This window comes from Peromyscus eremicus, chromosome 6 (assembly GCF_949786415.1).
Source record: "Peromyscus eremicus chromosome 6, PerEre_H2_v1, whole genome shotgun sequence".
NCBI classification, from domain to species: Eukaryota; Metazoa; Chordata; class Mammalia; order Rodentia; family Cricetidae; genus Peromyscus; species Peromyscus eremicus.
Window position 1 is genome coordinate 123,366,630 of NC_081421.1, and position 24,644 is coordinate 123,391,273.

The following is a 24,644-nucleotide window of genomic DNA, read 5'->3' on the forward strand; positions in this document are numbered from 1 at the left end:
TCATCATTTAGATGAGTGTATTCATGGCTGGCTCCACTTACCCATCCAATAGGATTCCTTCCCCTTTCTCTCTGTTTATGGCCCTTGCCTCTCTCAATGGCTAATCAAATCTATTTCTTCCAAAATTAAACAGATTCAATTCCAAATGGTTCTATATATTCTGAAGCGCAGCCATGGCCTCCATCCTCTGGATGCCACTGGAAAAAGCGTTCTACAGTTCAACCTTTCTGTGTGGGCCCAGCATACATCTCTGCCTCCCAAACTGGATGGGGGCATGACCTTGGTAGCCATCCTTGCTTATATCACACTTGTTCAGGAGAATATACCCTATATTTTCAATACTACTGTCAAATTTCTTTCTCCTCACTTCAATAGTTCTGACTGAGATGACATTTAGACAAAGCCTTCAACCTCCTTATCACCATGTCACACTTCCCTTGAGCTCCTAGACCAAGCAACGTGGCCCTTCTACTAAGACTGACCCTAAATATGGTTCTCTTTTCACAGTACATGGCAGAACCCTTCCTAGGGAGGTCGAAGCAGAGTGCCACCCCTGTTTATTTCAAATAAACCAATAAAGAAAACTCTCCTGATCAACACCCAAGACTGGATTTGTAGCTTTATCATGGGTGGGACAAGCATTTGGAGGGAAGACCAAGACTGAGAGACCAGAAAGCGAACAGGTCCTCCATGAAAATGTGGTCCAGAAGACATCCCTAAACAAAACCATAGCTGTGTTCTGTCCACATGGTCAAATAGCAGAAGGCAAGGCCAAGCAAAATCAGCCACAGCCAAGTAACAGAATGGCTTCCATTCACGTGGTATGAGTGATACAGAACACACGAACGGGCTCACCCTCATTGTCCAGGACCAGTCACTGATCTGTTTGGAGTCTCCTCATTTACATGGCGGGAGTAGCAGGCTGGGACATTGCATACACAGTGGTTTGACCTGATGGAATGAGGAGTCCTCCAGCACGGAGACCCGCACGGCTCACTGTGGTGACAGGTGGCTCTTTTGTTACCTCCATGTCTTTTGCTGCCTGCATGTACTAAATAAACTTGGCCTTTTTTCTACACTGGGATAATGGGTGAATTCCTTCACCAATCCACCACCTATCCCAACACAGACAGTATATAGAATGAGGGGTTTTGTTTTGTAAAGGTGTCTGAGAGTGCCTTAAGTGTGTGGTTGTTTACATCCATGGCTGTGTGGGTGGCTCACACTGCTGCAGGGACTAGGTGAAGGAAGCCTACACTGACAGGGCAGTGATTCTACAACTTCACAGCTCTGAAGAGCTCAGTGGTCAGAGGCCTACAACAGCATGACGTCACGTGTGCCCGGAGATCGGCACCCGCTGTCCTAGAAGCAGCTTTTCCATGGCTCATTTCGGAACTCTGGGTTGTTCTCACCCCTGGGTTAGTTTCAACTAATCAGTTATTCTTTTTCCTCCTCCTCCTCCTCCTCCTCCTCCTCCTCCTCCTCCTCCTCCTCCTCCTCCTCCTCCTTCTTCTTCTGGAGCAGGAAGAGGAGGAGGATGGAAGCAGGATGTGCTAATTAGTGGGCTTCCAAATGTTTCCTGCCCAGCAGTGTTGAATGTCCCTGGACTCCAGCTGCCAGAGCTCTGGAGTACGTTCCAGCCATTCTCAGAAGTACAAAAACCTTCGAACAAAGGCTTATGGCCAAACTCAGAAGGCAAGCTAAAGCAGAGCTGTTGTGGGCCGCCTTAGCATCTCAAGGTGGTCGCTGCGGGTTTAATCAGTCGGCTTCAAAAATACACTGCAGAAGGAATGGAGTCTTTGCCTTCACAGCCCCTGACGGCAGGAGGGAAGAACTGGCCTTCCCTGGTACAAATCAGTGTTGTTGTTTTTTGTTTTTTTCAGTACGGCCCATTAGTAATCATCGCGTCCTCTGGTGAAGCACTTGCTTACGAGGCACAACTGGGCAGGCAGCTGGAGGACTGACTCAGTCACTCTCACAGCAGTCTTGTGAGGCTTTGCCATCTTCACTCTCCAAAGGAGAACATGGAGGCCTCGGGAGACAATAAATTAATCAGGAGTCTACAGACCAGCAGAGTCAGTGCTCACCATCTCCACTGACTTCAGGACCAACCCACTGGTTCACATGAAGGTCTGAGAAATGATTCAAAATCGCGTCCTATGTAGTTGTTTGAATTGTCCCTTTGTGTGATATCCCAAACTCTAGTGTTTCTTTTCCACTCCAAAGCATCCTGTGTCTAATAGACCCCTCTGTAGTAATAGGGTGTAATGAGTTCAGGAGACAGGTGTGAGGGTCCCGAAAGAGGGAGAAGGAAGCAGTTCTTCAGAGTGAATGAATCAACTCTGCCTCAAAGGGCGCAGAAGGGAAGGAGACAAACCACAAACACACAGTAATTCCATCAAGGTCAGCCAAACAGAGAAGAATAGGTTACAAAACAGGCAATTTGTCCATAATGCTATCAGCTGCAAAGAAATAGCAACAAAAGCAGCAGGGTTTTTACATGGAAAAGTAGACGTTTTACTTTAACAACAACAAAGTAGGCTATCACATCAGCAACAGGGCCATGGTTATGTGTGGTGCTCAGTTTTGTCAGCCTGACACTGTCCAGAATCCCCTGGGAAGATGCTCTCAGTGAGGGACTGGTTGATCATGGGGTCTGTGGGCATGCTTACAAAGGATTTTTCTTAACTGGCTTAATTGATAGGGGAAGATCCACCTGAATATGGACAGCACCATTTCATGGGCTAGGCTTTGGACTGTATAGAAGTGAAAGCAACAGCAAAACAGACGTAGCCGATGGAGTGGGCATGTGCAACCATTCTGTCTTTGCACACAGATGTGCTAACTACATGAGTTAGTTAGTCAAGTCTGCCCTGACTTCCTCAAAATGATGGACTCAGACCTGAAACTGTGGGCTGAATAGGCCCCTTCTCCCCTAAGCTGCTTTTTGTTGGAGTATTCTACCACACTAACAGAAATGATACTAGGATTCATGGAAAGGCATGACCTTTCTGAAAATTAATCTACACCCCATCTATACAAAATATATATTTGAAATTAAAACCAAGATTGATACTAAACTTATAAATAGTTAAACATAGAGACTAGTCAACTTAAAAAAGAAAGTGAAGTATACTCACCAGCTTTGCATCACTGTAAGGGATTACCTGACAGACAGGCTAAGTCCCAAGTAGAAAGGTGTAATTTGGCTCATGTCTGGAAGTTGAAGTCTAAGATTGAGTGGCTGCACTGGTGTTGGCCTATGGCACGGTGGCATATCCTCATGGGAGCACATGTCAGAATGAGTGCCACATCCCACCCAGGAAGAGAAGGGACAGGAGGGGTCTTACCATCCTTTATGGGACCTTGGCCCCAAGGACTTGAGGATCTTCCATAAAGCCCCACCTCCCAAGTTTTGCAGAACGTCCCAGTACCTCCATCCTGGGGACCAGGTATTTTATGTAGATCTGTGGAGGACATTACCCACATTCAAATGATAGCAAGACGGGAATGTCCTTCCATGATCAGGACATAATTTAGATTTCTCCCATAGAAACCACAGTGTTGGAAATATAACAAACAAAATAACTGCATGAGAAAACATGAGCAGACCCATGTCTACACATCAATAAAGTCGTTTCAGTGAGAAAACTAACTCCCCAAGGCAAACACAGCCTGCTCCCACCCTCTCTGGTATGAAACAGGGAAGGACCCAGAGAGCCCAAGTGCAGGACAGCGATTACACTAGAACAGGCTCAGCAGATGGGAATGCTCGGCCTGGAAACCCCTCCAGGCTGGGCAAGGAGCCCTGCAACCCCCCTGCAGAGCTCTTACCCGGTGCAGCTGAGTCCACAACTTCAGTGCCACATCTCCCAGCTCCTCCCCTGCTAAAGGAGGCTTGGTTTTACCTGGCCCGGTCCTGGGCCTCCAGTTTGTTAGTGTTGGGGAGGAAGAGAAGTTGATTTAAGTTGGAGTTAGCCAAGTATGAGGAGTCAGAGCTGGAGCTAGTGAAGGGAACTCCACGTGCACCCAAGGTGCTGAGCTTTGGGATAACGAGATCACACTCCAGGCTTCGGTGCGACATGATCACGCTCCGGGTGCACGCCAAGCTGAGTGACTGCATGCTGTGTGTGGGAGGAAGGAAGCAGGCCCGCATCTGCTTGGCCTGAGAGGCAAATTTGCATAAGCTGCCGAGTTTCCACAGCCATGAAGTTGTCTGCCCAGTGGACAACATTTCCCAGTCTTCTCCACCAAGACAGCCTGGCAAATTCTCAACAACACTGGTGAGCACAGGTGTCGAGTGTCAACACACCAGTGTGCACAGTGCTGGTGTCAACTACACCAGTGTGCACAGTGCTGGTGTCAACACACCAGTGTGCACAGTGCTGGTGTCAACTGCACAAGTGTGCAAGTGATTTTTGACCTGGGACTTCAGATCTTCACAGTCCCTTCCCAACAGGCCAGTCAGAACTTGTAGGTGATGACGACCCTCATTTCGTCCTGGACGGAGACAGCAACTGAGGGGAACCGTGGTCCCTGAGGGAAACCGCCGACCTATCTGCAGTGTTAGTGTTTACTCACGGGGAAGAGAACAAATGACACCTCTTTGTTCTATGAACCTGGCAGGTGTTGGGTGTTTTATCAAAATGGCTGTGCTGGTACACACATGGCTGGCACACACATGGCTGGCACACACACGGCTGGCACACACATGGCTGGCACACACATGGCTGGCACACACATGGCTGGCACACACATGGCTGGCATCAGAAATTTAGCCCATCTTATACTTTGGCTCTGTGGTGTGAAGAATGGAGGAAATGGCTTTCTCTCTCTCTCTCTCTGTCTCTCTCTCTGTGTCTCTCTGTGTTTGTGTGTGTGTGTGTGTGTGTGTATTTCCACTAAGATGAGCTGAATTAAAGAAATCAAGCTTTAAAGATATAAAGAAAAACATAAGGTACAGCTTTAAAAACACATAATCTTTGTTCCCGGCACAGAACTCTAAAGCCTTTGGAATTTCTTGAGTCTCTGGTTCTTCCTAACCAGCACTCAGAAGGCCATGTGTCTGTACTGATGGGGTGATCATGGGAAAGGCCCTGGGTAGACTCGGGACTAGAGTGGTGGCAGCTTTCAGCCCTACCCTCTGGGACCAGTGGGGAGAGGGAAGCTGGGGACAAGGCCATTAAAATGACCTTGGAGTCTCGGGGACTCGAGGAGTTGGTGCACACACTAGGAAGCTCTGCTCTCTCCCAGTAGTCCTTGCCCTGTGCCTATGACTGTTCATACGTTGTGTCCTTTATAATACACCAATATGTAAGCCACACATTTTCCTGGTTCTGCCAGTCATTCCTGTAAACTATAAAACTTATGGGGGCAGTGTGGGAACCCCCGTTTTTTCTTTTAGTCATTTCTCTCAGAAGTACAGGGAATTGCTGGGATCTGAGCAGGCATCTTAGATGGGAACAGTCTGTGGGGACTCTACTAACCATGGATGCTGAATATCTCAGTAGAGTTAAATTCTTGGATGCCCAGCTAGTGATGGAGAACTGATGTGGAAACCCTTGCATATCTGATGTCAGAACTGAAAAAGAGAAAAAGATCCCGTGGCAGCTTCCATCTACACAGTGTGAGAGGAACAGGATGGGGCCGACTCTGACATTTCATATCAACCTTCAGTTTTGCCTCTGCACCCACTGAACTCCGGTAGCATCAGCTGCAGCATCAACTTCAGGTGGCTGAGGATGCAGGATGCAGGATGTAAGCTTGCAAAGAAAAGATACTGGACTCCCTCTAGCCTCAGAAGTGTGGTGGAGAACAGTAAGTGCACGTGACTGCGGACCATTCTGAAAGGATCTGCTGGCTGGGGTTCCATGAGTGAGCACGGAGACTGGATAGTTTCTAGGAGACCTGTACATGCCGCCACCACCCCACCGCCCCCAGTATGTGAGGGAGCCATCTCTGTCTGTCCCCCCTCCCCTCACTCTGCCCTAAGTGCACTGTATATTCCAGAAGAGTTTCAGGATTCTGAGCTACAAAGATGCCACCCTGAGTTATGGATCTTTTTAAGGATTTAATAGACACTATATTTCAATTTTTGTATTTGTTTAGGATGGATACAGTAGTCGTGGAGAATGCACAATCTACTCCATTTGGATATATTTTGGCAGCTGAACCTCATCTCAACACTGGAAGGCCAGCATTTTTTGACCCAATGGAAAAGCCTTCCTCAGCTTGCAAGGATGGTAGTGTAGGGCGACCCCAGGCCCATCTCTGGACATTACTAACTGAGACTTATTTTAAAGAAATTAAACATAAAGGCATCTTAGAAAAAAGTGTTTTGAATAAAGTTTATAAAGATCTACACTTTGAAGTAAAATTAATGAATTCTATTATCAGTTCTCATTTTTCTTCTTGGCAGATGCTGCCTTCAATTTTTAAACATTTGCCAAGGAAAAAAACCTTTTGCCAACACACATTGATGGGTTTGCCTGTTTCAGGCCAGAATTCAGAAACGCTGTCAAGAAATCATTATTTGTCTTTGTTGTTATTTAATCTCAAAAATTTAAGTAAAAAGTAGGACATAAAAAATTATTTTTAAATCAATTAATAACAATAAGGCTAGGCTATCACTCAGTGGTAGAATGCTTGCCTAACATATGCAGCATCCTTGGTTCTATTCCCAGAAACGTGTGTGCACACGAGCATGAACACACTCGCACAGACCGAGAGATAGATAGATAGATAGATAGATAGATAGATAGATAGATAGATAGATAGATATAGATAGATATAGATAGATAGATAGATAGATAGATAGATAGATAGATAGATAGATAGATAGAAAAGAGAGCAGACAGAAGAGAGAAGAGAGAGGCTAGTACAATACTAAGACATGTTCCTACCTGGTCCTCAAAAGATAGAGCCTGGGCAACATCTCGTGGGAACCCATCAATAACAATGCCTTCTTCATCAGGTATTTGCATCAGTTTTTGTTTTATCTCGGTAATCGTTGTCTCCTTTAACACAAAGATGAAAACCTACGGTGTACTTCAGGTAGGGACAAGTATTTTTTGCACAATAATAAACAATCATGCAGTAGTACCTGTGGGGCCAGCTCCCCGTTGGTAATTATCTTGGCGATCAGACTCCATTTTCTGTTGCTGCTGGCACTGTGGATTTTCTTCCTCAATAATTCTCCCACTGAAATGTACTGGAATCCGTATCGCTCTGCAATTTTCAAACTCTGAGTGCCCTTTCCGCTTCCTGGACCACCTGGGATTCGAAACAGGAAAGCCTGTGACCTTGCACAGAGAGACATTTCTTTCATGACAACTACTAAAGCACATTTGTATCTATTCCCTATGAAACAGAATCAGGCTCATATTTCAGCATTCAACACGGGATTACAGTGCTTTTATCTTTGCTTTTTGCATAATAATCAGAAGTTGCTGGTGGCATAAAGCACTGTGCTCCTACATCTGCTTGTCAGTAAGTGGAAACTTACTTTACTATAGGTACTAGCTTGCACTCATATAAATACTTCCAATATATTATTATTTCTTTTCCTTCTGTGGCTACTAGGGAATAAAATTTTGATTTGTCAATTAAAGAGGAAAAAATCCCCGTGTTTAAAGAAAGCACCTAATTGACTATCTACATTAAAGATTAAATGAAGAAACCACAGATTCATAAATCTTGAAGGGATTATTTTCAATTCATTATAGAGAATGACTGTGATGTTGTAATGGAAATCTAAGAATGTGAATTAGGTGTTAAATAGAATTGTAATTCTGCTTTAGTGAAAATTGTTCTAAAATATTTCCATTTACTGCCCCCTGAACTTCTGTTTCTGGTTGGTTGTCATATTTGCAGATAGGCCACCTAACTGTTATTTCTGAAATAGAAGCCTGTGAAATTAGCAATAGTAGAGAACCTCACCGCTTGCTGTCATACCTATGACGAGGATGACTTTGGGTCGAGGTCTCGTTGGGTCAAAAACCTCATACTCTTCTATCAGCTCTGCGGTCTCAGACAGGTCCGTGTCACTTTCTATGGAGAACTGGTGGATGGGAGGGAGCCGGTCATATCGTCGATAAGGAAAGTTTGAGTTTTCAGGCATTACTGCAAGAGAGTGAGATAATTATGAAAAGGGAAAAAAGGGCATAGTGAAACACTTTTCACAGTTGACCAACTAGACCAGAAGTTGTATAAATTAGCCAGTCTCTGGAAGAAGGAAGGCTTCCTTAGTGGTCAGCAAACTTTTTTCTTAAAGGGGCAGATAGCTGATATTAGTACCTTTTGATGTTGTTGCATTCTATATTCTCAATATTTAGTGTTGTGGTGGCTTGAATGAGAGGCCTCCATAGGCTCATATATGTGCATGCTTAGTCCCCAGCTGATGGACTGTTTGGGAGGGATTGTCGGAGGAGGTGTGGCCTTGTTGGAGGAGGTGTGGCCTTGTCGGAGGAGGTGTGGCCTTGTCGGAGGAGGTGTGGCCTTGTCGGAGGAGGTGTGGCCTTGTCGGAGGAGGTGTGGCCCTGGGCTTGGGCATAGAGATTTCAAAAGCCCACAGCACACCCAGTGTCTCTTTCTCTCCCTGTTTGCTGCCTGGGGATCAGGATGTAAAGCTCTCAGCTACTTGGCACCATGCATGCTTGTCTGCCGCCATGCTCCATGCCATGATAATAATGGACTAATCCTCTGAAACTGTAAGCAAGCCCCCAATTAAATAATTAAATGCTTCATTTTATAAGAATTGTGTTGGTTGTGGTGTCCCTTCATTGACTTACAGTGTAAATACATAAATATGAAGATTTAAATTTATATCTACACTGGCAGCAAGCATTTGCCCCTTACTTCCAGGCGTGTCTGTATGTGGAGGGTGATTTTAGTAGGAGGCTAAGCTGTAGCTGTGTCCTCAGTTCTGATGTAATTCTAGAGCATATGTGCTTAAATCTGATGGCCACACACCCACCAGGCAGAAAGGCTATGGTTCAAGTCTTTCCTGGTAAACTCTACAGCAGATCAAGGAATGGATAAGTCCATCCGGGCTGGAGTCATAAGAAATGATTTCCAAGAGGCAAGTCAGAAGTTAGAAAATCAACAGAGGTGATGAAACATAGGCAGCAGACCCCGGTTGGCACTCGCACATTAAAATGAAGAGTTGAAATACAAACCACACACGTCCCAGTGGTCCAGAAGACAGACCTGGCAAGCTCCAGACAGGCAGACAGATAGTATCAGCCATTGTTAAAATATAGCTCACGGCTTCTTCTTTTCTCATCCCAGGTGCTATTTTCTCACCCAAGATACAAAGAGAACCCTAACCACCAAACAACTCCTGCGGGAGGGAGATGGGCATCTACATGGCCTTCCATGAGGGCTTTCAATAGCTGATAAAGTGTCTAAGGACAGCACAATGCATCATCTCCCAAGATGCTCATCAGTTGGAACTTTGCATTCTGTATTGGTAGAACACACTAAATCATTTTCCCACTGACTTACTAGACTATTTGATTCCACTAAAGTCTTTAGAAAATATGAGGGAAGGCTATGTCATCGAGCATAGTAAACTGCTCTGCCTTAAAGTGAAATAATTTAAACATGTTTGCCAATAATTTGCCTTTGCTTTATGGGATTTTCATTTAGGAAAGTAATTTGTTTAGATGATGAAAATATTTTATGTTATGCAATAATTTCTCAAGACAATTGTATGTTAGTATAGCATTGCCAATGTGTTTGCAAAAATTCATGAATCACTATATTTTTAGAAATATTTAAGTTTAGGAGGCAGTTAACAATTTTGTTGAATTTAACAACCTATTCTACCAATTATGGTTTACACCTAGGAGAAGGTGGAGCTACCACTCAGTAGGTGAAATGCTTTTCTTCCTGGCATGAGGTCCTCCTGAGTCCACTCCCCAGCATTTAAAACAAAAACAAAGAACACAAAGGATACTTACTTCATAAGACAAAAATTTGTAATTATGAGATAAATGAATTTAGAAAATATTTTTTTTTCTTCCTAGCACGTATTCCAGGTATAGGACAGCAAGGTGTAATATTTTCTTGACCACAGTCCATAGAAAGGTCTGTCTAATGATTAATAAAATATAATTAGCAGTACAATGACTCCTGTGTGGAAAAAGAAGAGTGCTTCTCACTTTGGAGATATCTTTGAGGGTGATATTTCTACTTTCCTCTTACTGAACTTCTTAAAAATTAGCACATCATGACTTTTTCCCACATTCAAACAAAATCTAACTGGGTCATGACTGACAAGGCCACACAGACTAAGCATTGTTTCCTTCTTATATTTATTGAGAATGAAATTGGTTTCATACTCTGGGTATGCCTGAAACTTCTGTGAAACAGTATTTTTAATTTATTTTGTTATTTATTTATGTATGTGTCTTTGTGGGGTATGCACATGTGGGTGCAGAGGCCTAAAGAGGCCAGAAGAGGGCAGTAGATCCCTTGCAGCCAGAAATACAGGCAATTGTGAGCTGTCGGTCCTAAGTACTAGGAACTGAAGCGAGGTTGTCTAGAAGAGGAGGAACCAGTCTTAACTGCTGAGCCATTTTTTTTCTAACCACACTGTAGAACAATTTTTGAACATGGCTTAAATTTGAAAATATAATTGTCTTGGCCACTGGAAAAGAATTAGTTTAGCTTTCCCTGATTGGAACTAATTTTGCATTTGCATACTATTATACTCACAACTTCCTTCAGCTGAGAAGGCTGATTGACCCATGTCTGACAAACATACACTTCAGAATGAGATTGGAAAACTATAAATTTGCTCCAACAAACACAGGTTTCATTTCCCAGCTGCTCCTGACACGGTCAGCAAATTTGTTTCTGTGTCTTTCACCCAAATGACAAATGTATTGTGTTGAATAGTCACTCAGTGAATCTTTATTGAATGAACCTTATAAGCCATCCATGCACTTGTGTAAACACACTAATATAGGCACTGCACTTGGAAGCAAAATTAGTGAGCAACAACTCTTTCTAACTAATAAAAAAATGTTGAGTTATTATATACTAACTACCAATTTGATCTGCATTCTACTTTTGTATTTGGAGAAAGCTTATTAGCAATTTCAAAAAATAAAGCCATGGTTCTTAAATGTAATTTATGCTGCAAAATAATGAATTTGGTAATATAAACTTTCATTAAATTTACAGAAAATTGCCAGACAGTGTGTTGTTTTCTCCCTTATCACAGATGATTAGAATTAGTAGCAGAAAAAGAGAAATTTTTCCAAAACACTTATAAATCCAATCATTAAAAGTGCTCTCTCCAGTCTGCATGGCGTGTTTTGAAGAGACCTGCTCTCCCATGAGATGCCTACCATTCCACACACACATTACCATTTCTGAGGAAGGATCTCCGAGATTGTCCTCCATTCAGCGGGGGTAATGTCTTCTTTTCCTGGCTGACGAATGTGTCCCACTTCACCTTGTCACAGCCTCCTAGCTCCTTGACTTTCTGTAAACAACTTTCCAAGTACTCTATGGGGTCTTCAGGCTTGGAACACATCAAGCCATTCAAAAGGCTCTGAAATATATATATAAAAAGTACAAATAAACTCTATTTTGACACCATGTCCTAGTTAGCTTTCTGTTGCTGTGATAAACATCATGACTGTAAGTGTGGGAAAGAAAGGGGCCATTTGGCTTACACTCCCACATTACAGTCCATCACTGAGTCAAGTCAAGGCCGGAACTCAAGCAGGAACCTGAAGGCAGGGACTGGAGCAGAAGCCATGGACGAAGCCAGCTTGCCCCTCATGGCTTGCTCTTCCTGATTTCTTATATAATCTGGGATCACCTGCTCATGGGTGGCATCACCCATAGTGAGCTGAGCTCTCCCACATCAATTACTAATGATGAAAATGCCTCACAGTCTTGCTCACAGGCCAAGGTGACAGAGGGATTTTCTCAACTGAAGGATCGATCTTCCTAGGTGACCTAGCTTGTATCAAGTTGACAAAACCACCAGTAAGCATCAGCTTTGTTAAAATGTTATTATGTCTTATCTCTAAATTCTGGGTTGTCTTCAGCCTTTTCATTTGTTTTTGTTGTAGTTTTGTTTTGCTTTGGTTTTTTGTTTGTTTTTTTCATTATACAAAATAATGGATTTCACAATGTTTTCGTACCTGTATGTGTCTCATTGCATTTTGGCCATGTTTGCACCCCATCACCTCTCTTGGCTCCCCCTGTCTCTGGCCCCCTCTTACCCTGCTTTCATGCCATTTATGTGTATAGTTATCGAGATCGTAGCCACAAGACCAAATGTGCAATGTTGGTCATCCTCCCTTCCTTCTCTTCCCTTTAGTCTCCTTCCTCCCCACAAACAGTTCCTTCTGTTTTCATTTCATTTCTTTATTTGTTTGTTTAAATCTAGACTTTTACATTGGCGAAGGCCTAGGGTATTTGTCTTTTTGGTCTGGCTTAGTTCACTTAACATGACCTCCAGTTCTGATCATATCTCCTGTTTCCATGAAAGTTAATTTTGTTCTTCCGTATAAATGGTTAAAACTCCATTGTGTATTTATACCATATTTTTTTATCCATCCATCTGCTGATTAACGTCTGTCCGTTATCTTTAGCTGTCATTTTGACACAGTCCAGAGTCATCTGAGTGAGTCTTGATTGGAGGATTGCCTAGATCAGATTGGCCTGAGGCCATGTTAGTGAGAGACTATTCTAACTGATTGATGTGGAAGGGCACAGCCCACTGCGGGCAGAACCATCCCTAGGCAGGTGGGCCTGGGATGTATGAAAAAGCTAGCTGAGTAGAAGCCAGAGAGTGGGCCAGGAAGCAGCATTCATCCATGGCTTTTGCTTCAATTTCTGCCTGAGCTATTGACCTGGATTCCCCCATGATGGATTGTTACCTGAAGTATAAGTTTAAAACAATCCTTTCCTTTCCAAGGTGCTTTTGTTTATTTTCTAAGCAGAATCTATTTCTTGTATATGGTGAACAGTGCCACATTAAACATGGGTGTGTGGGCATTTGTGTGTTATGCTTACATTTCTTTAAGTATCCAAGAGTAGTTTGGGGTCATATGGTAGTTACATTCTTAACATTGTTGCTTTTGAGACAGAGTCCCACATAACCTACGCTGGCTTTGAACTTGCTGTATAGTTAAGAATAATCTTTTTTTTATTAAGAAATTTTCTACTCACTTTACATATCAACCACAGATTCCCTCCCCTATTCCCTCTTCCCACTCCCCAGCCTTCCCTCCAATCCACCCCCTACCCCCACATTTCCCAAGTCAAGGTCTCCCATGGGGAGTCAGCAGAGCCTGGCACACTCAGTTGAGGCAGGTCCAAGCCCCTCCCCCCTGCACCAAGGCTGTGCAAGGTGTCACACCCTAGGCACTGGTCTCCAAAAAGCCCACCCATGCACCAAGGACAGATCCTGATCCCCCTGCCTGGGGGCCCCCCAAACAGCTCAAGCTAAACAACTGTCTCCCATATCCAGAGGGCCTAGTCCAGTCCTATGGGGGTTCCACAGCTATTAGTCCACAGTTCATGGGTTTCCACTAGTGTGGCTGGTCATCTCTGCATGTTTTCCCATCATGATCTCCATGTCCCCTGCCCACAGAATCCCTCTTCTCTATCACTGGTTGGATTCCCAGAGCTCAGCCTGGTGCCCAGCAGTGGATCTCTGCATCTGCTTCCATCAGTCACTGGATGAAGGCTCTATGATGACAGTCCAGTCACCAAAGTAGACCAATTCAGGCACCCTCTCGACCATTGCCAGTAACCCAAGGTGCGGTCATCCTTGTGGATTTCTGAGAATTTCCCCGGCCCCCTGTGAGGATAATCTTGAACAACTGATTCTCTCAACTCTGCCTCCTTTGTGATAGGATTCCACACATAGGATCTGGCTTATGTAGTGTCTGGGCTTGAACCTAAGGTCTTCTGCATTTGAGGCAGGCACCCTACCAACTGAGCTATGTCTTCAAGTCCACTTTGAGCCAGCTCCATACTGATTTCTATAGTGTCTACAGTAATTTACATCCCCACAAGAAGCATATGAGGTTCATCCCCTGCATCTTCTCCAGCACTTGCTCAATTTCTTTACCACTGCCTTTCTGACGAGGGGGTGGGCGTGGGGGGTGGAATATCAGTGTGGCTAAGATTGCATTTCCCTCATGACGAAGGATGTTGACCACTTTTCTCTTTACTTTCTTTTGCTGTTTAGATTTCTTTTGTGAACTGTCTATTCAATTCTGTTGTCCATTTATTGATTAGATGATTTACTTTGTTGGTGCTTAATTTTATGATTCTTCATTTATCCTACACGTTAATCCCTTATGAGGTGTATAGCTGGTCAATTTCTTTCTCCATTCTGTCTGCTGTATCTTCACTCTACTGTTTCCTTTGCCTTACAGAAGCGAATTAATTGCATGTAATCCCGTCTGTCAGTTCTTGCTCATATTTCTGGAACTACTGATTGTTTCCCCAGAAAGCCCTTGCCTATGCCTAGATCATGATGTAGCTTCCCTATTTTTCTCTAGTTGTTTCAAAGTTCCATGTCTTTCCTTATGTGAGGACTTGGATCCATTTTGAATTTTTTTTAACAAGATGGGAGATGCATATCTAGCTTCCTTCTGCATGTGGATACCTAGTTTCCCAGGACCATTTGTTAAAGAGGCCAATGTTTGCTTTTGCCACATCTGTCAAACACCAGTGTCTGTAGCTTCGTGAGTTTGTTTCCAGGTGCTCTGTTCTATATGTGGTCTCCATGTCTGGTTCTACGCCTTTATTATGCTGTTTTTGTTGTTGTGTAGTATAATGTGAAACAACCAGGTATAGCAATAACCCCAGAATTGCTCTTTCTATTCTTTCATTTCTTTTAGTAAACAACCTGAATTGAAATTGAGATTTGGTTGAGGATTTAAGATAATCCCTTAAATTCTTGACCAGTTAGTTGTGTTTTTTTGGTTTTGGTTTTTTGAAACAGGGCCTCACTATGTAGCCTTGGCTAGCCTGGAACTCACTATGTAGACCAGGCTGGTCTTGAACTTATAGAGAGATCCACCTGCTTCTGCCTCCTGAGTTCTGGGATTGAAGGCTCAGCCACCACACCCAGCACCAGTGAGTTTTCAGCTCAGCATTCTCCGCCTTTCAAATCACAAGGCAACTGTGCAATTAAATACAAAAGACTCTCGTCACAGCAAGTGTATCATGGGAAATGTCCCTGCCATTATTTATTTATTGAAGTCCCTAACATCTTATCCTGTCTTTACTAATATTTCTAAGCCTTATCTCTGCTATGAAGTGGATTTTATTTTATGTAATTTTTAAAATGTATTTATGGTTCTTATTAAGAGCGTCACATGTAACACATGTTCAACAAACGTGGGCTTTAGTTGTTATCATGATAATTATCACAATGCCTTTTCTGAAAACCTGGGCTGGCCTGTGGACCCTTTCTTTCATGTCCCTATGGGACTCATGATGAAATGAAAGGACCAAACAGACGCCATAACAAGCTGCTCAGTCTTCTCTCAGAGACCAGGCCTCAGTTTCAGTTTCCTAAGACTCGAGCAAGCAGTTTCTGGGAGGGCCATGAACAAAAGACGTAGTCCTTGAAGTAGCTCCCTTTCTGCATGTACTCTGACTGCTCAAAGTTCAGCCAGTTGTTTACTGTCTGGGACCCCTCATCAACTTAGAGCTACGTGCATGGATCAATGTGAATGTGCAAAGCCAGCCTCCATGGCAGCTCAAGGACAGAGCCTGGGACTTGTCCAGGTCTGCCCCAAAATGATAACTGTAACCCCCAACCAGTAAATTCAAAGGTTACACACCCTCACCCAATCATATGATGCCAAGGCTTGTACCACCCTGTTTGCGGTTTTTCCCTTTAAAAACCCCTCACCCTGAGAGCTCAGGGCTGTTCTCCTCCACCCACTGTGTTGAATGTTGGACACATACCAAGCCCAGGCTTGCTTGTTATCAACAAACCCCTGTGTGTTTTGCATTGGATATCAGCTCTGTGGTAGTCTTGTTCGGGGGTCTTGCAATGTGGCCACAACAGAAACACCCCACTTGTCATTTATAAACCAATATTGGAATATTGGTTTATGTGTCACTCTCCCAAAATATAAGATTTCATCAAGACAGAGTAGGCCCCGTCCACTTCTTAGTTTCAAGCACCTGATATTTCCCTAGTATATAGTATATACATGTTGGAGTTTTATGATTAGAACTAAAAGATAATTCCAAACTCAAGTCTAAGTGAGATTTAAAATTGAAGTAAGAGGCTGTAAAGATTACTCCGTGGTTAAGATGTCTCTGTTGCTCTTACAGGGGACTCAAGTTTGGTCCTCAGCACACACATCAGGTAGCTTACAGCTGCTTATTCCAGTTCCTGGGGATCTGACACCTTTCGCCTCCACAAGTACTACACTCATGTGCACAGACCCAAACATACACACACACACACACACACACACACACACACACACACACAGACCCAAACACACACACACACACACACACACACACACACATACACACACAGATACACAGACACACACATAAACACACACAAAGACAGGCACACACATAAACACACACACACAGAGACCCAAACACACACTCACACACACACAGATACACAGACACACACATAAACACACACAAAGACAGGCACACACAGACACACACACAGACACGCACACACACACACACACAGATACACAGACACAGATACACAGACACAGACACACACAGAGATGCACAGACACAGACACACACGTAGACACAGAGACACAGACAGAGACACACACAGACACAGATACACACACAGACACACACACTTAAAAATAATAAAAACAAATCTAGAACTTTAATGTCAGAGATTTCCAAAATGCTAATTTATATGCAATAAATCTCTACAGTATCTATTAAGATTATAGAGGGGAAAGTATGGTCTTATTTGATTTTAACTGGTGATGTCTTGCAGAGGACAAGCAGTCCACATGCTCACAGATAACACTAGAGAAACTAGAACTGTTAAACGCTCAGGATTTTTTTTCCAGTGGAAGAAACTGACCCCTGTTCACCCAGAAGGCTGGGGTGGATGTCGTTTGATAACCTGGTGATCTGTTGTTAGTTTATGGAGCCAGCCTTCACCAGAATCCCCCAGAATCCTGAGCATTGTTTCTCGGTCGATAGAGTCCATCCTTATGCTTCTTACAAACCTGTCCTGCCTAGGCCATTCTCCTGAGCACTGTCTCTGTCAACAGAACCCATTTGTGTGGCAAAGGCCACAGGCCCTTCTCTAAAGAGATGCACTTGCAGAGGAGTTTGAATGTAGCCATGCCTAAGGCTTTGCTGTGAGAATTGCCACGAGGAAAAAGATACCACTTGGCATCAGACTCCAGAAGACTGAACCAGCACTGACTAAGTCGGGCTGAACCTGAGTTTCCTTCTTACCTCCTTTGGGCTGTTTCCTTGTCAGACACAGTGTTTGCAGGGACCCCAAAGTGTGTAACTAGTGGAAATTAATACACACTATTTTCCAAAAATTCTACATCTTTGGAAATGCTGACTCCTGGGGACTGGTCTGATGCACAAAAATATTTTCCTTTAGAATGTTTCATGGAAAAAGCATAAATTATTCACCTATACATTACTAACATATAAAGCACACACCCTTTGGGAAAGTTGACAAGCTCCAACATAGCTTTTAATTTTTAAATTAGTATTGTTCTATTTTCCCAAAATGGCAGGCGATTCCTGCTAGGTACATTTGTTTTCTGAAATCCTAAAGGGAGTGGGTTTGGGTGTGCAGCTCCATCCAATGAGTTCAGCTGCTGAGGGGGCAGAGAAAGTGTCATCCAATTTCTGTGAGCAGGTTAGCTTCCCACACTCCTGCTCTTCTCTGGGCCAGAACCAACTGCATCACACACAAAGTCCTTGTGTCTCACACATGTGGACACTCAGTCCTGTGGGGAGCACCACCTCTGTTTTTTGGGGGTCAGGAAATCATATTTCAGGGATATTAGTGACTTGCTCAGCTTCGGGACTCCAAGACAGTTTCTCTTGGTAAACTCAGATAATCTTCCTTGTACATCTTAGAAAAACATGAAATGGGGTAAAAGAAAACACCAGATTCTTTGTAGCTCATTTATAATCCAACCAAAATATTAACATTTAAAACCCCGGTCTCTTAATGTTTACTTTCCCGAAGCTTAAGTTGTATGAGTATATGCAGTGGAAGTGTTTCTGACTGGAAGACAGGCATTTCCAGCTTTCCTAAACAAAACCAACTCCCGAAGGGCATTGGGCTCCATCCACTCTTTCATTGATAATTTAAGATAATTAAGTCCTTTTTTCTAGTAGCCAGCTGCCCCAGGGTAACGATAACTGGTGGATGCTATTTCTTAGTTTCTGCGTTAACCCTCTGAAAATGTGAAGAATCTAATTGGACTTTTGATAGCATTCAGACTAATTGCCAAGCCTTTGCTCTAAGGTCCAAGATCAATACTGACATTACAAAGCTCGGTAGAATTAGGAACACAGCAAAACCAGCTGAAAGCGTTTGTTTTGTTTTTTAATTTAATTTTAAAGTGGAAGTACTTTTCAACTATGAATCTAGCAGATATCCTATGCCACTCAAAGAAATCTAAGAAGTCTCCTTATATATGTAGGGTTCTTGGTTTTGTTTTGTTTGTTTGTTTTTTGGGGGGGGAATGATACACAGATTCATTCATCTGTTACCTGACCTTTAATGGTGTGTGCTATCTGTGACTGTTTGGGGTTTTGGCAGCCATCTGGTTAAACTTTATATACTTAGAACAGTGTGGATCTGGCATAGAAAATCCATTTTAGAAACCTGAGGTTTTTGATGTATGTGGTCTGTGCTTGTCACATGGACAGTCAGGTCTTGCTTCCCTCTGGACTGTGCACAGCAGGTTCTTCTCATTGTTCAGATGGAATCACGAAGTCATGGACCTTCTCTCTCCTTCCAGCTCTTTGCTGTCCAGAACTCAGTCTCCCACACTGCTTGAGTGCCTCTCAGGTAGGCAGCTGACTTCCTTTTGGGTGTGTGCACTATTTGGAGACATCCCATTCATATGCAGAAAAGCCAAGGAAGAGCTTTGAAGGCTAAACAACTCCTTGCCATAGCTTATCAGCATACATGGTGTAGAGTTTTGTGAACAGGCCATCCAGGTTTCTGTAAGTTGCCTGGCACCACAGAAGAGAAGCAGTTCCCACATTTTGCAATCAGAAGGCTTTCCTACGGATTCACCATCTATCATTCTTCCAGAAGTGTAGAAAGAAAATTGGTTTCAGTCTTAACATTTATGATTAAAATTTCCGCTCTTCATTTCCATATTTACAAAACAAAGCAAAAACTCTCGAAGCACTGTAATTATGGCAGCCCATGTTAAAGACAGTTTTTGGGGGGAGGGGATTATTGTAAACATTATTTTCTTGAGAGATACACTTTTCTTTGAACAGAACAAACAGGAGAAAGAACAATGCATGGCCTTTAGTTTATTACATTAGTCTATCATTTCCTTTGAAATGGGAGGCCAGGTTTTGGAGGGCTCAGCCTATGAAGCCTGGCTTGGTGCCATTCTTCTTTAAATTTTATTTTGTTTTATAATCTCAGCCAACAGCACTTCGTTTTTAGAGGTGTTTTAAAATCGAATGTGGAGAAAAGAAAAGGAAGCAGGACTTCTCTCCGGGAAGGCCGCTGTGGCTTGAGCAAGGTTCCTGTGTAGCTCATACCTCAAGCCTCCTTTCTCACGTTTTCAGTGTTCCCGCATCCCCTGGCCCCCGGTGCGGATGCTGCTGCTGCGCGCCAGCAGAGGCCAGCAACAGGAGGCGCGCCTGTCTGGCCGCTCCCAGTCCCACCCAGTCTGTGTAGGTGGGCTGGGGCCGAAGGCTGAAGCCAGGAGGAGCGACCTTCCAAGGAACCCACAAATGCGCTCATGAGTTCATTGACTGGCGGCACAGAGCTTCACCAACCCAGGAGGTGGTGCTGCACTTAATCAGCTGTGTGTGTGTGTGTGTGTGTGTGTGTGTGTGTGTGTGTGTGTGTGTGTCCCCTTCTCCATCTTCATCCTTCATCCTTCTCCTCCTCAAGCTGTCCCCCGGGAGAGTCGCCTCGTCCATGCTTCCCCTTCCTTACAGAGTCCCAACTCTTGGCGCCTGGAGTGTTCAGGGCTCTGGACCCTTCAGTTTCCTGTCCTGGCTCCGTGTGGGCGACTGTACTCTCACCTGGCTTGACCCTCAGCCCCAGAGAGTGCTGCCAGGCCACACTCCCCTGTCCACTGTGGGTGCCCATCTCTGAGGGATGCGCTGGGGGCAGCCTGCATCCAGAACCCGGCTTCAAGAGGGAAACTTGATCCCAAGATGCGGATTTCGAAGCCCACATTTGAAAGGGACCCTAGCAACCTGCGGGAAAGGCGACTTGTCTGGGGCGAGGGGGTCGCTAGCTTCTGCGAGCACCTTCACTAGGTACCCCGCACCGGAAGGTGCGGCCAGGCGCTGGCCCTCGGAGCCCCGGGGTGGCCGCTGGGGACCCTTCGGCCACCCAGCCTCTTACCTCGAAAAGCTGAGGAATGTCCCTCCGGGCCAGGTACTCCTTGGCGTCGTTGGTGTTCATGGCTGTACGGCGCGTGCCGTGGGGTGCAGGCGGGGAGGCTACGGAGCTGGGGCTGGCGGGGCGCAGCCCTCACTTGGATGCGCGCAGGCCGGGGTCTTGGCGACTCCCGGGCAGCTGTGCTGTCCGCGCTCCCGCCGCCCCCGCGTCCGCGCTGGTCCCCCGGCCAACAGCGAGCGGCCGCGGCTTCCCGGGCGCAGGCAGCGCGAGCGCCAGGGGAGGGGCGCGGAGGAGGACCGCGCGGCCGACGCCACCAGCCGCCGCCTCCCGGCTCTGCGCTCTCGGCCCGCGTCTCCGGAGCCCGCTGCAGCGGCCGCCAGTCACGCTGCGCAGGCGGGCGCGGGGGTGGGGACACGCGGGGTGCAGTCGCTCCCCAGCCTGCAGCACAGCCAGGGCACCCGGGAGCTAAGGACCGGGCAATTGGAACCTGATACATTTTCACTTCTTCACACACACCACCACCACCACCACCACCACCACCACCACCACCACCACCACCACCACCACCACCACCCACACACATGTTACCCTGAGGTCCCCCGGGAGCTCTTCCCAGAGAAAATCCAAGTCAGAGAATTCACATACTCTTAAAGTTAATAATCCTTCAGTGATAGGGAGTTGGGAGTGGGGAAGGAGGGGGAGGGGGTTTCATATTGATCATTTGGAGTACCCAGTTCTTAAGGAAAGTTTGGCTAGCTAGTTTCACATTTCCTTAAACACTGGAGTAGAAGGCCTGAAATCATTAGCAGAAGAATTAGTGAGTAGTCAAGGAGTCACTTCTGCTGGGAGAAGTAGAGGAGAGCTAGAGTCTGCTTTACACTAGAAAGGGCTTGATGGGTAAAGTGAGGAGACATCAGATTAAGGACCATGTGGTCGCTGGCCCAAGGGCCAGGGAACCTCCTGTTAGGAGATGGCTAGTGAGGTGCGGTGGTGCCTCCTCAAGGATGGTGAGTCTTTTTCCAGTTACAGATCACTCTCCACCAAGGTGTGCCCATCCTCCCCACAGTTACCAAGATGACTCATTCCCCACATAAGATGTCTTTTCACTGCCTCTGAGAGATGCTCTGAGCTTCCTGGGAATGTGATCTCTAACTGCTTGCAAGAGCCCACTCTGCGGGAGGGTATGTGGTAGAAAGGAAGTAAAAGCTACAGACGATAGGCATCTGGGGTCTGGTGGAAAGCAACACTTTAAACACTCCAAATTCAAAAGCTCACAGTCTGAACGTCTGTTTCAAGTTCATCTTAACAGATCTTTCCTTGGTCCTGTTTCTCACCACACAGCCACGGCTGCTGAAGCCCAGCGATGGCTGCCTGCCACTTTGTTTGACAAGAGGGAGGGAGCTCAAAAATTAATTAGCCCAGTTTTGTGAATTAAATGAAGTTTGTGAGCACTTGTGAAGCCACATGCCGTAACAATGTGTCTTGTGGTTGCCTTGATGGAGGCAGCTGTTCAGTTCTGAGTACAATGGGGTCCTCTGTTAGGACATGTTTTAACATGTCTCTCTAGCTTATTTGACAACAGACACGGGATGGAACCAAAGCCACCTCTGCCCTAGGCCCTGGTGGCCACAGTCCTTGGAAAGTCCTAGGGCCCAGTGGCTTAGTGTATGTTGAAGCACAGGACTGAAGAGGTCAGTTCCTGTAGGTCTTCTCCAGGTCATTGTTTCCTTTGTTGTCATTGTTATGGTTTGTCTGTTTTAAGGTGGTGCATGATTCTTAGGGTCTCACTGTAGCTAGCTTGAGAAAAGATGTAGCGAGTTTTCATTAGCCTTAGAGAGTGACAGTCAGTGCTCTTTAGTGTATCCCAGGGTGGAGAGGTTCATAAGGCAAGACGCTCAGCATTCCTATTGCAGAGTGCAGCCTCCAGGAAGGCACATGTGCAGAAAGCACAGTGTTTAGAAGAGAGAGCAGGAAGGAGAGTACATCCCTGCCACGTCTAAGCTGTCTAACAAGCTTCCTGATACGATTCTAAGGCTACGCATAGAAAGAGCTTGAAGGCCCTTGGGCTGCAGAGATGCATTCCTACAAGCTCTAACAGATCATGATTTACTCCGTGTCTGCTGCATTTCTTAACAATTCACACATCGCCACCTTTTCCCATATTATATTCAGATAAAAATCTAAGTGGATCATGAGCAAGTAAGTTTAAACAAACTAAGGTTTGTTTTTTGTTTTACATTTAATACAAACAGAATTGTCCCCATCCTCTTCAAAATCATTTGGCATGGCTTTAACTTTTTGTAGAATGGTTAAAGTTTTGAAGATCTAAGGAGTTTGGACATTGGAGAAAAGTTACTTAAATTGTCTCCTGTGTCAGATCTTGGGAGACTATGCTAGTTTCTGAGCTATGGGAGTAACTAAGGCACACACCATCCCTTGCTGGCAAGGAGCCTCATTTCCATTGGAGAATGTGTGTAAGAAGTATGATGGGGGCCAGCAGATGCTCCGCGCTGACAAACCTGGAGAGCTGAGCTTGTTCCCCAGGACCCACATGTTTGGAAGGAGAGAACCAACTCCCCAAATCTGTCCTCTGACCTCCACACATATGCTGTGTGGTGCTGTGACACAGGTGCCTCACCCACCCACCCACCTACACACACACACACACACACACACACACACACACATAAATAAAATGTAATAAACAATTTAAGCAGTACCCTGGTGGGGGGAGCAAATAAATGGACCAACAACATCAGACTGTGATAAGCAAAAAGCAGATAAACCACAGAGGTAGAGGAAAAACAGACACAAGCCAGAGCCTATCAGAGAATGGCAAGTGTTACAGGGAAGTCAAAGCTAACTTGATCTGAAGCAGAGGGGGCGTGTCCAGATCTGTCCTGTGGAAGGGGCAGCAGAAGTGGACTCTAGAGAGTCACAAGATGATGACTAGGACTTCCAAAGGGCTAGGGATGTGGAGGAGGAAGGAGCTTTGGGAGGGTTTGTCTCTGAGTCATCCTTAAGGAGCCTGCTCCTGCGGACACACAGACTGTGTCTCAGCGAAGGGCCAAGCCAGCCAGGACCCGTTCCTCAAGTGGCTAAGGTTGAGGACCCCTTGGCCATCCACACAAAGAAGGGCTTTGGACTTTGTGCTCTCTCCACTAGACCCTGGACGGGTAGCAGGAGCCTGCATTCAGCCCTCAGTTGCTCCTGGCAGACTTGTCTGTCAGCCGTCATCTGACTGTGGCCAGCTTAGCGTGGAAGACTTGAGCAACGATGCAGAAAACATTTCTCACAGAAGAAAGGGTTTGGCTAGTGGGAGATGAGAGGGAATGGAGGGAATGATCAAAGTAAGATATATATAATTAGGTATGGAATTTTGAAAAACATTTGTAAAAGAAGAGAAAGTCTCTGGGAGGGAAAGGGAGGGGGAAGGGGAAACTGGTTGGTATGTAAAATAAATAAAAAAATTAAAAAAGAATAGAAAATCTCTACTGATAATATTTAAAGGAACAAAAAGGGAACCTTTTCTGTGTTGAAGTTACTCCTCCCCATCCTGGGAGCTGAATGGACTCAACAGCAGGGACTAATCTAGTCGATGGTACTGGCAGAATGACAATTTTGGCCATAATATCTAACAATTATTGTTTTTATATGTCTGCATTGTGCTAAGAACGTCACAAAGTATACAGTATGACATACTTGTGCATTTTAATTTTTAAAACAACCTGTGAGGTATACATTATTTTCATCATGTTAAAATGCAGTCACTAAAAGTCAGAGAGCTAATTCCAAGACTACGTAACGGCGAGCATCAGGCGATTGCAGACTGGTGCCTTATATTCCTTCCCTCAGCAATCATTGTCTACATTGATTTCCTTTTGCCTCTGTCTCTACCTCCCCCCCCCCCCCGTGTGTGTGTGTGTGTGTGTGTGTGTGTGTGTGTGTGTGTGTATGTGTGTATGTACTTGGGTGTACATGTACATTAATGCTGAGGCTAGAAGTTGACTTCAGGTGTCTTCCTTAATCATTCTCTACCTTATTTTCCTCACTAAAC

General features: G+C 44.9%; 1 protein-coding gene across 1 annotated transcript in view; it reads right to left on the reverse strand.

The window, feature by feature from the left end:
- Ak5 (adenylate kinase 5) overlaps window positions 1–20,650 on the reverse strand; it is a 193,615-nt gene extending 172,965 nt beyond the window's left edge. The window contains exons 1-5 of the mRNA XM_059266474.1: window positions 20,591–20,650; window positions 11,377–11,563; window positions 7,954–8,121; window positions 7,103–7,272; window positions 6,903–7,016 (exon numbers count right to left, since the gene is read on the reverse strand). Coding sequence (XP_059122457.1) covers window positions 6,903–7,016; window positions 7,103–7,272; window positions 7,954–8,121; window positions 11,377–11,563; window positions 20,591–20,650 — 699 coding nt within the window. The remainder of the gene's footprint in view (window positions 1–6,902; window positions 7,017–7,102; window positions 7,273–7,953; window positions 8,122–11,376; window positions 11,564–20,590) is intronic.
- Window positions 20,651–24,644: the final 3,994 nt, after the last annotated feature.